This window comes from Martes martes (assembly GCF_963455335.1).
Source record: "Martes martes genome assembly, chromosome: 5".
Classification (NCBI taxonomy): Eukaryota; Metazoa; Chordata; class Mammalia; order Carnivora; family Mustelidae; genus Martes; species Martes martes.
Window position 1 is genome coordinate 68,946,601 of NC_137892.1, and position 16,682 is coordinate 68,963,282.

The 16,682-nt window shown below is 37.4% G+C and overlaps 1 protein-coding gene across 1 annotated transcript in view; it reads right to left on the reverse strand.

Moving 5' to 3' along the window:
• Positions 1-16,287, reverse strand: part of BDP1 (BDP1 general transcription factor IIIB subunit) — a 92,826-nt gene extending 76,539 nt beyond the window's left edge. Inside the window, exons 1-8 of the mRNA XM_080803640.1 lie at positions 16,170-16,287; positions 13,021-13,636; positions 9,366-9,642; positions 6,570-6,679; positions 5,507-5,566; positions 3,833-3,961; positions 2,143-2,276; positions 949-1,043 (exon numbers count right to left, since the gene is read on the reverse strand). Coding sequence (XP_080659766.1) covers positions 949-1,043; positions 2,143-2,276; positions 3,833-3,961; positions 5,507-5,566; positions 6,570-6,679; positions 9,366-9,642; positions 13,021-13,232 — 1,017 coding nt within the window. The 5' untranslated portion in view covers positions 13,233-13,636; positions 16,170-16,287. The remainder of the gene's footprint in view (positions 1-948; positions 1,044-2,142; positions 2,277-3,832; positions 3,962-5,506; positions 5,567-6,569; positions 6,680-9,365; positions 9,643-13,020; positions 13,637-16,169) is intronic.
• Positions 16,288-16,682: the final 395 nt, after the last annotated feature.

Genomic DNA, 16,682 nt, shown 5'->3' on the forward strand with positions numbered 1-16,682 from the left:
AAAGACCTGTTGGGACTATACTAAACTTAGGGGAGAAATCTAAATAATTTTTGAGAGAAATAGACTAGTGACAAATTTATCATTAGTCAGATTAGAAAGTTCCCCTAGACAATTTCTAGCTTTAACATTTTGTTCTTTACAAAGATCATTAGAAAAGGAACATAAATAATATGAACAATTCATCTTTTGCAGAAACAGAATAACCATTACACTGTACATAGTCCACATGCGGAGGATCCATGCCCAGTCTAGTTCAAGAAAAAAAAAAACAACTTTCCTAATATTCTTTTAATTAATGAAGGAAAAAACCCATGGTTGAATAAAGATCTCACTATAAATTGGAAATGCAATACAACAACATAGTGTGCACTCAAATGCACTCTATCCCAGGAAACTTATAATTAAGTTTCTCACAAAATGAACAATAAAACAGAGAATGCTTATTCTTTCAGGCATATTAAAGCACTAATATACGCCACTGTTGTTGTTAATAGTGTCCCTGACTGTCAAGAAAGTTAAGGTAGCCTAGGAAAACAATGGTTAATTCAGATTGAGAATTATTTAACTTAAAATGTTTCCCTCCATGCCTTCCAAGGAATTCAGAAACACATTGTTTTCAGAAGCTAACCCAAATATTCTGGTATAGTTATCCTCCCTCCTCATTACTTAGCTCTTCTTTTATCTTAATTTCTTTGGTTTTATCGGTACTCCCTCAAATCCATTTCCGAAGTGGGCAACACCTAAATAAGATAATATGCTAAAACTAAGGAGGATGTACTCATATTAGAATTGAGGAACATTTCATTACTTTCTAAGCTATAAAGGGGAAAGTTCTACCCAAAACACTGTAGTGAACAAGGGTGGACTGAGATTTAAATAAAGTTAAAAAAAATAGTGTTGGTAATTTTTGGTTCTTTCCAATCAGTAAATGTAATGAATTTACTTTACCTTAATTTCTATCCTTGCTCTGTGAGGAAAAAGCTGTCCGATCATAGAAAAGTCAGTTCCTACCATGCTGATGGCTAAAAAAAACATATCTGTTTCTGTAAAAATAAAAGATTTAGAAAGAATGAAAATTAATATCAATATGTCAGAGGAAAAAAATCTTAGATTAAGTATATATTTTGAGTTAAAAATAAATTTGAGAGTACTTAAATATTATTTAAGAAATCTTTAGTCAATTTTATTGCAAAGAACTTCATGAATCTCAAATACCTCTAAACTTTAATACAGAAACATGATAAAAGAAATTTGCATGTTCATACCAAAGCAGCTGGAATAAAATAAAAAAAAAAAGACAACGACAACATTCTGGTCTCAAAGTGACCAAAACTGTCAGTCACAGCCAATAAATACTGCTTTAATGGAAGCAAATGAGATGTGCTAATTAGTATATGAAAGAAAGTAGCTAAAAAAAACACAGAAGAAACTACTAATAGAAGTAACCTCAACAAAATAGGATGGGGGAAGTCAGAGGAGGGAAGCATAGAATCTTTCCTGTTGCCCTGTATCAGTCTGTCGTGTTTGACTTTTTTCCCAAAACAACCTGCATTATTTTTATAAAAATAAGCAATATCATTCAATAGGCATTATGTGCTTTTTTTAACAGCCTAAGTTTTACAAACTTTATTATACAATGAAGGTATAACATTACTATGAGTATTAAAAATACTAAAAATTTTCCATAAAAATGTTATTTTTTATACAGGGATTTGACAGGAAAATTCCAGCCCAAATGACCATAATGCTAATTCCTAAAATACTAAGATAAAGCCAGAAATACAGTTCTACGATAGAGGGAGCCCCACCGGAAGGTGCCAATAAAAGTAGCTAAAGAGAAAACAATACAGTTTGTGTTTTATTTACTTACAGAAAATAATTCACTTTATTTCAAATAAATAACCTACACAATTTAAAATGAAAATTAGGGACGCCTGGGTGGCTCAGTTGGTTAAGCAGCTGCCTTCGGCTCAGGTCATGATCCCAGCGTCCTGGGATCGAGTCCCGCATCAGGCTCCTTGCTCGGCAGGGAGCCTGCTTCTCCCTCTGACTCTGCCTGCCACTCTGTCTCCCTGTGCTCTCTCGCTCTTTCTCTCTCTGACAAATAAATAAATAAAATCTTTTAAAATGAAAATTAGTTACCTTTATTTGACCATGGTTTAGAATAATAGTTTTTCCTAAAGCTGGAATATGTAGTTGTAGAACCACGTTCAAATATGGGATCATTTTCCTCAACCACACAGGGGCCTTTTGTCCTTAAAACTTCTACAGTTAAGCTGAAAAAGACACATTTTTAAATAGATCTGCACTAAAAGCAAGAGAAAAGAAAATAAATGATATCCGAATAGTTATCTTTTGAAACCATGGCAGAATCATATCAAAAAAGTGTAATTATGAGATATGCATATTTTCTAAGAATCTACTAATTTTCACTTGAAATGTGATTGCCAAGGAATAAATATAAATGCCAACATTTTTCCAAAATCCTTATCAGCAATATAAAATTTACACATTATCTTTGGGCCACCAAAAAATTATTTGTTTTATTAACTTCTGAATGTCTCCTATATTTAATATACATTTTCTTATACTAGACCCATCAGAAAATATCAAGAAATATAAGTATTTGATATTAATGTTCTATGTTCCTATACACAAAGCAGTTAAATGCTTTTAACTATTTAATGACCAGTAAAATCATTATCACAATATAAAACACACAAAAACAATTACTAATAGTATTGCATTAATGTTTAATTATCATAGAATTTCATATGCTACAAAAAAGATTTTTTAACTAAACTGTTGGAAGACTATCTATCACCCTTTTCCTATTTATTTACTACCTATGAATTTATCTTCTTTTTAAAAAAACATACTTTGGACAAACAACAAATTCCACAATAACAAATTTGAAAAATTTAATGTTATAATTGAAAAATTAAACTACAAGATGAATTAAACATTGTCATAACAGAAATCATAGAATATTTAAACCTATGATTTGTTACATTTTCATTACTTATCAGACAATAAAACATGGTATTAGTTAATACAAAAACCTGAATTTTGACTTCAAGACAATTTTTGAGATCTATTATCAGTAGAGGCCAGCATATGATTAGTTTCAGTAGCTCATCCCAATTACCAGTAAAGGTAGTAAACAATGGATGGTAGGTTAATGGATGATAGATCAAGAGTACTATCTTCTCATAAAAAACATAGCATAAAAATTCCTAAAAATTATAAATGAATCTAACTCACTTTTCCATTTACAGCATCCATTACAAAAATAAAAAAAATCAGGAGGCGCCTGAGTGGCTCAGTGGGTTAAAGCCTCTGCCTTCAGCTCAGGTCGTGATCCCAGGGTCCTGGGATCAAGCCCCACATCGGGCTCTCTGCTCCGCAGGGAGCCTGCTTCCTCCTCTCTTTCTGCCTTCCTCGCTGCCTACTTGTGATCTCTGTCTGTCAAATAAATAAATAAAATCTTTAAAAAAAAAAAAATCAGTGTCTAAGTGACAATGATTGATGTGGAAACACTCTCTCTCATTAAATCTTTTTTTTTTTTTTTTTTTTAAGATTTTATTTATTTGACAGACAGATCACAAGTAGGCAGAGAGGCAGACAGAGAGAGAAGGGAGGAAGCAGGCTCCCTGCTGAGCAGAGAGCCCGATGCGGGGCTTGATCCCAGGCCCCTGGGATCTTGACCTGAGCCGAAGGCAGAGGCTTTAACCCACTGAGCCACCCAGGCGCCCCCACTCTCTCTCATTAAACAAAGCACATTTGTTCTCAGGTTTGAAACCACAGTCTTTTTTTTTTTTTTTAAACTTACCTTTCTTCATCCAAAATAATGGAACCATCTTCTGCCACTTTTACTCGAGGAACCAGCAATGGCCCATCATCCCCCTCTTCTTCTAGTTCTTCATTATCTGCAGTATCAGGAGTACTCTTACCTTCTTGCCTACCAAATGTAAAGACAGGTTAATTCATATATCCATGAGAAGTATTTTCTGAATACTATGAACTTGTGAAATAAATTACTTGAAATTCTACCTTCTATTTCCAACTTTCCCTATAACCTAATTGAAAATATTCATGTTAAGGACAGGGCTATAAGATCTTTCTAATTTTATCCAGCAGCATTTAGTAAAAAGCCTTTACTCACTTTTGAAAATAAAGAAAAAAAACTCTCATCTTTTCTGTCTCAACAAAGTATCAGATAAACCAAATAGATACTGGGGAATTAACACACACACACACACACACACAAACACACACAAAAACCCTTATAAAACATTAGTTTGCAGATCATTCTATTAACTCTTCATAACAATCCTTGGGCATTAGTATTTTCTTTTATTTTTTTTTAAGATATTTTAAAATTTATTTGAGAGAGAAAGCGAGCGAACGAGCACAAGAGGAAGGGAGGGAGAGGGAGAAGCAAGCTCTCCACTGAGCAGGGAGCCCAATGTGGGGCTTGAAACCAGGACACCAGGATCATGACCTGAGGAGAACACAGATACTTAACCAACTGAGCCACCCAAGTGCCCCACGCATTAGTATTTTCAAACCCATTTGAAGTTTGTAGTAGATAAATAATCTTTGCTTTAGATTTCACAACAATAAAGGCAGATCAAGAAGCTAAACACAGCTTCCCAAATAGTAACTCTGAATCCCATATACCTTACATTCAACTACATGGTCTCCTTAAGGTTTTACAGAAGCAAACATAACCCATAAATCTATAAAAATATAGCCTATTAAAAAGTCTGAGACTTCCGCTTTAAAACAATATAAATTCTAAGCAAAACAGCAATCATTACTTAATAACCTTTGAAGTAACAACCAGAAAATCCCAATGCTTCTGGCAATTTTCCATAATCCCCCCATCCTGAATTTCAAAACTACATTAACTTCCCAGGAAGTCTCTTGGAGACATTTCCTAGTAGTAAGGGAACATTACAGTGCAGCGTAGAAGGAAACAAGAAGCTTATACAAAAACCAGACTCTCTACTGGCATCAAAACTATAAAAAGAAAGGAAAGAAAAGGAAAAAGAAAAATATATACATGCTTGTTTGGATAGACACAGAATGGAACTAGAATGATACATTAAAAAAAACAGTAACATTTGTTGCCTCCACAGAAGAACAAGACAGCAGAAAAACAGATTTGGAAGACTTTTCTCAGTATACTTTTGTTTCCTGTGGTTTTTTGTACAACTGTATTATATTATTATTCTAAAACAAAACAAAATCCTTTTTAATTCTGAAAGCTTTCACCGAAATCATACCACTGGCCATTTCCATATATAATACACAAACAGTGTGGACCTTTCATTTTAATTTAAATCAAGCATTAACTTTTATTTTTGTTATTCTACTTATACATTCCTATCACATGTAACTTGACTATAACAAAAAGCATTATTTGATTTCATTTTTTAAAAACTCTACCCCCAAAAAAATTTATTAAAAAAAAAAACAAAACAGTAAGATAAATGCTTACTCTCTCGTCTGGACTGGTGTCAAAGATTTTTCAGTTTTCTTTTCTTGCTCCAGGGAAGAACTAACAAATAAATAACATTTGTTTTTAAATATGTAAGAAGATTTAATATTTAATATAAAAAATACTTTTAAGTAATTCACACATCATGTCTATTCTATCCGTCACCAAGAAAGAAATTATTTTAACTTGTTTTTTTAATGATACACCATAACATCATTATTAATGACAGTGTGTGGTCCAAGAGTCAATTTCTCAGTCAAAAACTTTTGTCATCAAGTATAAATAATCTGACTGATGATTCACAGACCTGTACCCCTGAAGCAAGTAATACAATATATGTTAACAACAACAACAAAAAAGGATAAATAATTTGCTACACTCTAAGTAGGGAATGTTTTTACTCTCTAATTCCTTAGCAAAAGGAGGCTCTCTTAGTCCTGAGACCTAAAGCAACTTAGCCTTGGCTTTTCTCCCAACCCTTAGGTGTCAAATAATGCAAAACCTAGGTTTTTGGCCCTTCCTTCACTAGGCCAAAGACCTGCTAAACCTGAAAAAGGCTATACTGAAAACATGGCACTATTCCTACATCCACCTGCTAAACCATGAAGAACATACACTGAAATTTATTATAAACCATCTGCTTCTCCAGGCTAGCTTGATTAAAGAAGCTTTGTTCTTGGAGAACTTGTTAATCAAATGCCACTATATTTAATTAGGAGGTAGGGCATAAAAATTAAACCATTCCTTTAGAATCAGGTTATAGTGTATAAGAAATAGAATCCGTAATATCGATTAGAGAAAAATTGTTTAGTTGGTTTTACAACAACTTAGTAATATAAGAAAAGAAACTTACTTTTTAATCTCAGAAGTAAAGGATACCATCCCAAGAAAGCAGTTACCTGAAATACCACTAAGTTTTGTTAAAAAAATTCTCTCTAAAAGAACATCGTATGTGCTACAAATTTTATCAACATGCTTTTGGAAAACATTGAAACTCTACTCTAAAAGTGATACTTAAATCACTATACACTCAAAGAAAGGAAAACAAGTAAAGTTTACTTACGTCATTGGATTATTATCTGGCAGGTAATATATGAAATCTCTCATAGTCATTTTTGAACGATCTGGTGGCTTCTGACTTTCATTTATGGCATATTTGTTTTTCCATTGCTTCTATTACACGCAAACACATACAAAGATCCACTTTTATTTTACAAATACAGAATTTCAGATGTACTATACTCCAAGGTATAGCTCACTGCTGTATTCATTCCAAGTGATTTAATATTATTCCTACCACAATTTATTCCTAATTTAAGGAAAAATTTCTTAAAGTGAATATTAAAAAGTTGTAGCACATCAAGGAACCTTAAAAACAAAAGTGTCCAGGACTGGACAAAAGCTCAATGTATAAATCATACAAATGTCTTCTAACTATAAGAGTTTACTAAGAATTTTTAAACATACAGCTTTTTTTTTACATTGCAGTGAACTGGATTTCTATGAATTTCATAAAATTCTTGAAGCAAATGTTTAATTTTTTAATTCCCCAGAAAAAATCTACCTAAGCAGATTCAGTAAACAGAACATCTTGAAAGACTTCAATTTTAGAGGAACAGATTCAAATCCCACTGGTGTTTGACACAAAGCAAGTAACATCTATGAGCCTATTTCCATCTTTGTAAAAACAGTGATGTCTACTTCACAAATGTGATAGAATTAAATATCAAATATAAAGCACCATGTTAAGTGCCTTCCTCTTAATTAAAAAGAGCATTCTGGGCTAAAATTAATAAGTCAGGAAATGACAGATGTTCGCGAGGATGTGGAGAAAGGAGAACCCTCCTACCCTGTTGGTGGGAATGCAAGCTGGTGCAGCCACTCTGGAACACAGTATGGAGGCTCCTCAAAAAGTTGAAAATAGGGGCTCCTGGGTGGCTCAGTGGGTTAAGCCTCTGCCTTCGGCTCAGGTCATGGTCTCGGGGTCCTGGGATCAAGCCCCGCATTGGCTCTCTGCTCAGCAGGGAGCCTGCTTCCCCCTCTCTCTCTGCCTGCCTCTCTGCCTGCTTGTGATCTCTCTCTCTGTGTCAAATAAATAAATAAAATCTTTAAAAAAAAAAAAAAAGTTGAAAATAGAGCTATCCTACAACCCAGCAATCGCACTACTGGGTATTTAACCTGAAGATACAAATGTAGTGATCAGAAGGGGCACGTGCACCCGAATGTTTATAGCAGCAATGTCCACAATAGCTGAACTATGGAAAGAGCCTAGATGTCCATCAACAGATGAATAGGTAAAGATGTAGTATGTATGTATACACACACACACACACACACACACACACACACACACACGAATACTATGCAGCCATCAAAAAAGAAACAAAATCCTGCCATTTGTAATGACGTGGATCGAACTAGAGGGTATTATCCTAAGCGAAAAAAGTCAATCAGAGGGGTGCCTGGTTGGCTCAGCGGGTTAAAGCCTCTGCCTTTGGCTCGGGTCATGATCCCGGGGTCCTGGAATCGAGCCCCGCATCAGGATCTCTTCTCAGCAGGGAGCCTGCTTCCCCCTCTCTCTCTGCCTGCCTCTCCGCCTACTTGTGATCTCTCTCTCTCTGTCAAAAAATAAATAAAATCTTTAAAAAAAAAAAGTTAATCAGAAAAAGACAACTATCATATGGTATCTCTGATATAAGGAATTTGAGAGGCAGGGCGGGGAGTCATGGAGGGTAGGAAAAAATGAAACAAGATGGGACCGGGAAGGACACAAACCATAAGAGACTCAATCTCAGGAAACAAACTGAAGGTTGCTGGGGGATTGGGGAGGAAGGACAGGGTGGCTGGGTTATGGACATTGATAAGGGTATGTGCTATGGTGAGTGCTGTGAAATGTATAAGCCTGATGATTCACAGACTTGTACCCCTAAAGCAAATAATACATTATGTGTTAATAAAAAATTTTAAAAATTTATAAATAAATAAATAAAAAGGGCATTCTGTATTTAAGAATAAGAGCTAACATGTTTTGGGCTCTTACTATCCGCAGAAAGTAGTCTAAATGTGTTTTATGTGTATAAGCTCATCTAATCTTTACAACCTCCAATGAGATACATACTATCATCAGTCTTATTTTACAGATGAGGACACAGAAAAATTAATTAAATTGTGCAAGGTCACACAGTAAGGACTGACTCTAAGATTCAAATCTTAAGTATCTAACTGCAGATTTATATGCTTCCCTATTGGTACTGTGCCCTTTTCAAAAAATAATCAATCTTTAAGATTAAAAGATGGTCTTAAAAAAAAAAAAAAAGGAAGAAGACGGACTCTATGCATACATGCAAATTTTTCCCATTTATAATTTCCATACTGTCAACTTAGAAAATATTACCAATTCATTTTGCTCAAGTATATTTGTCTTAATTAAAACAAATAGAACTCATGTCACTTGGACATCATGAAAAACCAGACTGAAGATTTATTTTATAAATATACTTGGTATATTTTTATATGTATGTATATGTACAGAACTTCTATTTGTGGCCTTCACCAAAACAATGAAAGACATATAGATGAATATATAAAAATTAACATAGTGAGAAAAAAAATGTATTAAGTCCATTGTTCTTATTAATCAATCAGTTAACAAAAGGGATATTGACTGATGAATTACAGACCTGTACCCCTGAAACAAGTAATACATTATATGTTAATAATAAAAACAAAAACAAAAGGGATATTAATTGATTATGCTCCATTAAATGCTGTAGATATTTTTACTCCAAATGATGCCTGACTAACATAAAAACAGAATTCTAGCAGGGACCAGTCAAAATGTGATTTTTGTCTCCCTTACCTTCTCTTTTCTTAATTCTTCTTTTAACATTTCTCTTAGTTTCTGGGCTTTATATAATCGATATCTGTCTGAACATGGCTGTTTCTCTTTTGTTGAAACAGGGTTCGGCTGTGCAACGTCTTGATTAACTGTAGATAAGGGATGAGATTCTGAAGGAACAGTGACACCAGGCTTAACCAGAGTAGGAGTACTTGATATTCTCTTTCTTCTCTGTGAAACAGTAGAGGAAGATTTACTGGATTCTTCAACATAATTCTCACTGTCAGTCTTTTCATCACTGTTGAAATTTTTAAAAAAGAAAAAAAAAAGAGTACCATGGATCTTTTATATTCTAGTTTCAAAAAACTAGCCTGAAAAAAAAAAAAAAAAAACTAGCCTGGTGAAAATCTAAAACAATAGAACCCCATTATTAAAAAAAAATCAATGAGTTGAGATATACAGTAATCATGACAGCAACTGCAATAAAAATTTTATTTAGTAAATGTTTTTAATAGATTTATTAATTCTAAAAAGACTGCAGATCTTTTTCAAACTTCAAATCCCTTAGGGCCATAGAACATATTATTTCATGCTCAAGCTAATTCTTTCAAGGAAAACAAAAGGCCAAGTTAAAAATTAAAGCTTAATTACCCTGTTTTGAACCATTAGATAAGTGACAAATGTTTTTCTTTATAATCTATACTAACATCCTCCTAAACTGATCTAAATTACTGAAATTTTACTCTATCAACCTGAGATCAGCCAAACCAAACATACAAAACTTCAAACTTCTAAATATCTCTACTGCAGTACTTAAGAATATTCATTTAGCTTCATTAATCAAACCAAATATTGTATGGGGCAGAAATCATTTATCTTTTGTTGGGTAACTAGTTACACAGCTATCAAACTCCTTACTCAAAGAAAGTACTCAGTCACTCCAAATTACATACTAGGTATACAGCTCAGATTGGATATACATATTTCAGGAATGGCCTGAAAGGAAATTAAGTCAAGAAGACAGAGGGTTGGGGTGCCTGGGTGGCTCGGTGGGTTAAGCCTCTGCCTTCAGCCCAGGTCATGATCCCTGAGTCCTGGGATCGAGCTCAGCATCGGGCTCTCTGCTCAGCGGGGAGCCTGCTTCCTCATCTCTCTCTGCCTGTGTCTCTGCCTACTTATGATCTCTCTCTCTGTCAGAAAATAAATAAAATTAAATTAAAAAAAAAAAAAAAAGAAGACAGAGGGTTTAGGGGCGCCTGGGTGGCTCAGTGGTTTAAAGCCTCTGCCTTCGGCTCAGATTATGATCTCGGGGTCCTGGGATCAAGCCCTGTACCGGGCTCTCTGCTCAGCGGGTAGCCTGCTTCCCTGTCTCTCTCTGCCTGCTTGTGCTCTATCTGTCCAATAAATAAATAAAATCTTTAAAAATAAATAAATAAATAAATAAATAAAATCCTTTAAAAAAAAAAAAAGGAATTAAAAGTAGTCCACACTTGCAGCACCTGTGTGGCTCAGTCTGTAAAGAATCTGCCTTCGTCTCAGGTCATGATCCCCAGGTCTGGGATCGAGCCCCATATTGGGCTCCCTGCTCAGTGGGAAGTTTGTTTCTCCCCTCTCCCTCCGCCTCTCCTCCCACTTGTGCGCTCTCTCTCTCAAATAAATAAATAAAACCTTCAAAAGGAAAAAAAAAGTAGTCCACACTTTTATGTTATGATTAGTTTTATATAAAAGTGGAAAACAGGGCGCCAGGGTGGCTCAGTGGGTTAAGCTTCTGCCTTCGGCTCAGGTCATGATCTCAGGGTCCTGGGATCGAGTCCCACATCAGGCTCTCTGCTTGGCAGGGAGCCTGCTTCCTCCCCGCTCCCTCTCTCTCTGCCTGCCTCTCTGCCTACTTGTGATCACTCTGTCAAATAAATAAATAAAGTCTTAAAATAAATAAATAAATAAAAGTGGAAAACAGGGATGCCTGGGTGGCTCAGTAGATTAAGCATCTGCCTTGGGCTCAGGTCACGATCCCAGGGTCCTGGGATAGAGTCCTGAATCGGGCTCCTTGCTCAGCGGGGAGCCTGCCTTTCCCCCTGCCTGCTGCTCCCCCTATTTGTGTGCGCTCTCTCTCTCTCTGACAAATAAATATATAAACTCTTAAATATAAATAAATAAAAGTGGAAAACGCCTAAACCTATAGAATAATCGTTCCAAGAAATGTCCATTTTTTTGAAGTTTTGTTTTTTTTTTTTATAACCTCTACACTCAACATAGGACCCAAACTTACAGCCCCAAGATTAAGAGTTACATGCTCTTCCAAGTTAGCCAGGCACCCAAAAAAATGTCCAATTTAAATTCATATCTCAGCCTTTATAACATGATACCTGCACCATGTACATTTCACCCAATTATGCTGAAACCACAAGGACAAACATACATCCTATGTTTTTACCACGTATTTTTACAACTGCAAAGACCCACAAAAAAAAAGGTAAAAAGAAAACAAATACACTCTCCATATGCCAACTCCAAGAAACCAAATATCCTCAACCTCAAATGTCTCAAAACCACAGAACCTGAGTAATTTATTAAATTATCAAACCTCACGCACTTATATGTAATTAACAGGATCTCTTCAAACTTCATTAACAGTGACTGATATTTGTATTTCCTTTTTTAGAGAAATTTTGAAAAAGTATTCATATAAAAAACTTGGAAGCTACTAAGCATCACTAAGCTGGCAAAATAACACCTTATTCCCAGCACCAGTACAGGCCAAAAGTTTGGCCAAAAAGAAAGGGAGTAAAATTTCCACCTTCCTGTCAGAGCATACAGAGAATTTATACCATCTCATTGTCATTTAATAGGGTCAGGTTTTATTGCTTTCCTCACATTCATATTACAGAAACAGGGGCTATTAGCAGCCCAACATGTCTTAACTTTAATTACTTTCTTAATTACTACCATCGCACTTATTTTAAACAAATAACTTTTTGTAGGCAACTATTCTGCCATGATATATGCAAGACAGTTTATGTCCGTTTTTTCTAAACTCCACAATAACTCTCCAAGGCACGTAGTATTATCTCCATTTTAGAGTAAGTAAATTCTGCCTGACCAAGTCTGACAAATTGTTAAATTAAGAAAAAAATCCTAAATACAAATGTGGCACTGGCACATGCTTTTCCCTTCAGAAAACATGACCACTATAAAAGGGCACGCCCTCAAAGCAAAGCAAGTAACCACATCTCCTTTCCACTGACACAAATTAGCAGAACCAAAGTAACATTGGTCTTTTAAGAATAAATCAGTTGTTTTTAAAATTTTAAAAACTACTTAACCTCCTCAATGTACTCCGGAAGAATAAAAACTACGGTAAAGTAATCTAAGCTAATGAACATTACCACGTGTGGATACTTTTCACTTCAAAACTGTTACATGCGGATTCTTCCCACCACCTCTTGAAGACATGGTCCTCACCCCGGGAATCTACAAACCTTAACAAAATCCACATTTGCCACACCTTGTGGACAGAACGACAAACTGCAGTTGGGAGTAGGCTCATAGGGCCTCAACTCTTAAGGCTTAATGCAGGCGACGGAAGACTCCTACGGTAAATTCATCTGGTCAGCTTCCAGGTGACAGCCCCATTGAGGCGGGGCAGAGGAAAATGTTCCCCACCGCATGCACTTACCTGCTCTTGGGAGCCTTTTCTTGGGGCTCAGATCCCCCGCAATCCACCGGGGGCACATCTGTAGACTCCGCTGGCTTCGGGGAGGAGGCCGCTGCAGGATCCTGGGGCCTGGGCGCCTCTTGTCCACGCTGGGGGTTGGGGGCGGTGGAACCCCTGGCGCCTACACCAGGCCTGACATTCGGCTTCACGCTAAGGCGTGCCCTGCGGAACATGGCGGAGCCAGGGGGCCCGGGGAGGCGGCCCCAAGGCCGCTCTCAGCCCCGAGCCCCGGCCGCTGCCCGGAGAAAGGATTAAGAACTACGCCCTTTCCACACAGCCACGCCACCAGGCCAGCGGGCAGCTACCGCAGTTTCTCACCCCCGCCGCCTCCTCCTTCCTCCCGCCGCCGCCTCTTCTTCATGACCCTGCTACACTAATAGCTAAGTTTCCCCCAGTACCTTGCTTCCCCGCCCTCATAGGGCGCCGGAACTGATTACGCCATCAGCCAGCGCCGCGGAAGAACGTAAGACGCACATCTCCCGCAGCCATGGTAACTGTCAAACTATAGTCTCTTGTGAACCGGAAATTGGGATGCACGGTGAACCCCTCTCACCTCATCAGGAATCCTTAGGTGTTACTGAAAGGAGGGGAAGGAGGTAGTCAAGCCCCTCAGCCCAAACCTTTCGGAGACTATGAAAATCATGGGGCGCCTGACTGGCTCAATCAGAAAAAGTGTGGGACTCTCGTGCAAGCCCCACATTGGGGGTAGAGATTACTAAAAACAATTTAAAAAACTTTTTTAGGGGCGCCTGGCTGGCTCAGTGGGTTAAGCCTCTGCCTTCAGCTCAGGTCATGATCTCAGGGTCCTGGGATCCAGCTCCTCATCGGTCTGTCTGCTCCGCGAGGAGCCTGCTTCCCCCTTTCTCTCCGCCTGCCTCTCTGCCTACTTGTGATATCTCTCTCTCTCTCTCTGTCAAATAAATAAATAAAATCTTTAAAAAAAAAACTTTAAAAAAAAAAGGTGTTGTATAGTAGTGCCTGTTCACCAGCACATCCCCAGAACTTAGAAATTCTAAATTGAGTGGAACATAAACTACAAATTCAGGTATGAAGAAACTGGTAAATTACTTCCTAGAAGGGGAGCTAGGTTTCTGTACCATGTCGTGAAAGAAAGACCATTCACTGTATACCTTTGTGTACTTTTTAATATATCTGTTCAAAAATTATTATAGTTAAAACTATATAGTTAGAGTAAATTAGCATAAGTATTCCTAATCTGCTTCAGGAGGTAGAAATAGAGCAATAAACAAGACACTCTGGGTTGGGGAGAAAAAAATACAACAAAAGAACAAGATAATTTAAGAATTTATTAAATACTATGAAACAAATTTAAAGGGTACTATGACAGGGACACCTGGGTGGCTCAGTCGGTTAAGCACCTGCCTTCCTGGGGGGTCATGATCTCAGGATCCTGGGATAGAGCCTGGCATCCAGCTCCCTGCTCAGCAGGGAGCCTGTTGATCCCCCTACTTGTGCTGTCACTCTTTGTCAAATAAATAAAATCTTTAAAAATAAATAAAGTGTACTATGACAGAGATTAATGGAAGCCTGGCTTATTTTAGGTAGGATGGTTAGGCTTCTAGAATGTCAGGAAAAATGGCCATAGATGAGATTGGCCTTACACAGTATGAGTCAGTTTTTGAACTTGCAGTATAAATTCTCTGACTCGTTGCAACAGAGAGGCCGGACGTCCTTCGTGGAAGGACAAGATTTAACAAAAAATCCTGCTACATTAATAACAAAATATCAAAGGAATTAAATCCTTTATTAATTAATCCCCGCTATGTCATCAAGAAGGAGAAAGAAAGGCAAGTGTATTTGAGAGTAAGATAACAAGGATGGAAAGCACAGAAGAGAGAAGAGATTCCTTTCAGACGGGAAAGAAACAAGGTCTGTGGATTCTGTGGGCTCCCTGCGGGACCCTGGGGGAGGGAACAAGGCATCACATACACCTAGAGAAGCTCCAGAACTTAACAAAGAAACCCCTACTAAAGATGTCTCAGGAATATTGGAGCCACTACCAGGACCACAGGGCTTTGCACAATATATTCTGGTACAAAGGTGCATTGCCTTTCCCCAAATGTTCTGTTCCACCTCAGAATCTAGGGCACTCCCACAATTCTGTACATAAGGCAATCAATAATGACAAAGATTTAATTTCTCACTAGTATAAAGATGGGAACAAAGTCAGATTTAATTTTGTTATTAAATATAAAGTCAAGGGCTCCTGGGTGGCTCAGTGGGTTGGGCCGCTTCCTTCGGCTCAGGTCATGATCTCAGGGTCCTGGGATCAAGTCCCACGTCGGGCTCTCTGCTCAGTGGGGAGTCTGCTTCCCTCTCTCTCTCTCTGTCTGCCTCTCTGCCTACTTGTGATCTCTGTCAAATAAATAAAATCTTACAAATAAATAAATATAAATTCAAGCACACCGGGATGGCGCCGTTGTTTAAGCGTCTCTTGATTTCAGCTCTGGTCATGATCCCCAGGGCCTGAAATTGAGCACCGGTGGGGGCTCTGCACTCAGCTTGGAGTCTTACTTGTCCCCATCCCTCTGTTCCTCCTTCGGCAAGCTCGCTTTCTACCCACCCCCTCTCTCTTTCAAATAAATAAATAAATAAAATCTTTAAAAATAAGTGGGTGCCTAGGTGGCTCAGTCAGTTAAGCAACTGCCTTCAGCTCAGGTGATGATCCCGGGGTCCTGGGATCGAGCCCCATATCGGGCTCTCTGCTGCTCAGTGGGGAGCCGGCTTCCTCCTCTCTCGCTCTACCTGCCTCTCTGTCTACTTGTGATCTCTCTCTGTCAAATAAATAAATAAAATCCTTTAAAAATAAATAAATAAATAATAAAATAAAATAAAAAATAAAAATAAAAATAAATAAGTAAATATTAAGTCCTAAGATATTTGTTACAGAACCAAGTTTGTGGAGTAAAATTGTAATGGCAGCACAGTAATTTCAAAAGTCTTCAGTTTTCTCTGGCAGATACACCCAACATTTCTTGTGTACATCATTATGTATCCCTACAACTCACAAAGTATATTTGCAGCCACAAAGAAAAAGCTCAATTAGACTGTAAACTAAGACCACATACAGAAACAACACTACCACTTACCTTCCAGTCCCAAACTGCTTCGTTTCCTTCTTTATGAGCCAGGCCAGAAAATCAATCTTTTCCCCCTACTCCTTACTCCAGAAGAAGTTGCTTAAGTGGAATCAGACACTTGGCCCATAAGAACTGTTGAAGAGAGGTGGGGCTTAAGAATAGTGACAAGTACACAAGGCCCTCTGAGTTTAAAAGGATGACAATAATAGCTAATATATTGAGGGCTACCATATATTGGACACTTAGTACTTCACATACATTAATTCAGTTAATTAAGGAGGAACATCTACCTTCCCATTTTACTGGCAAGGAAGCTTTACTGCAATTAAGTAACGTGCCCAACTTCACATATCTACTCCATGGTAGAGCTGGGCTTTCAACCAAGACATTCCAGTGCTCTAAGCCTTCACCACTTTCTCCTACCTTTTCTAAAACAGGTGATTCTTTGGAGTTAAAATAAATATTATTGAATATTGGTCATATATACTTGAGAGTGCATTGTAGTGGTTTCTATACTTTTGT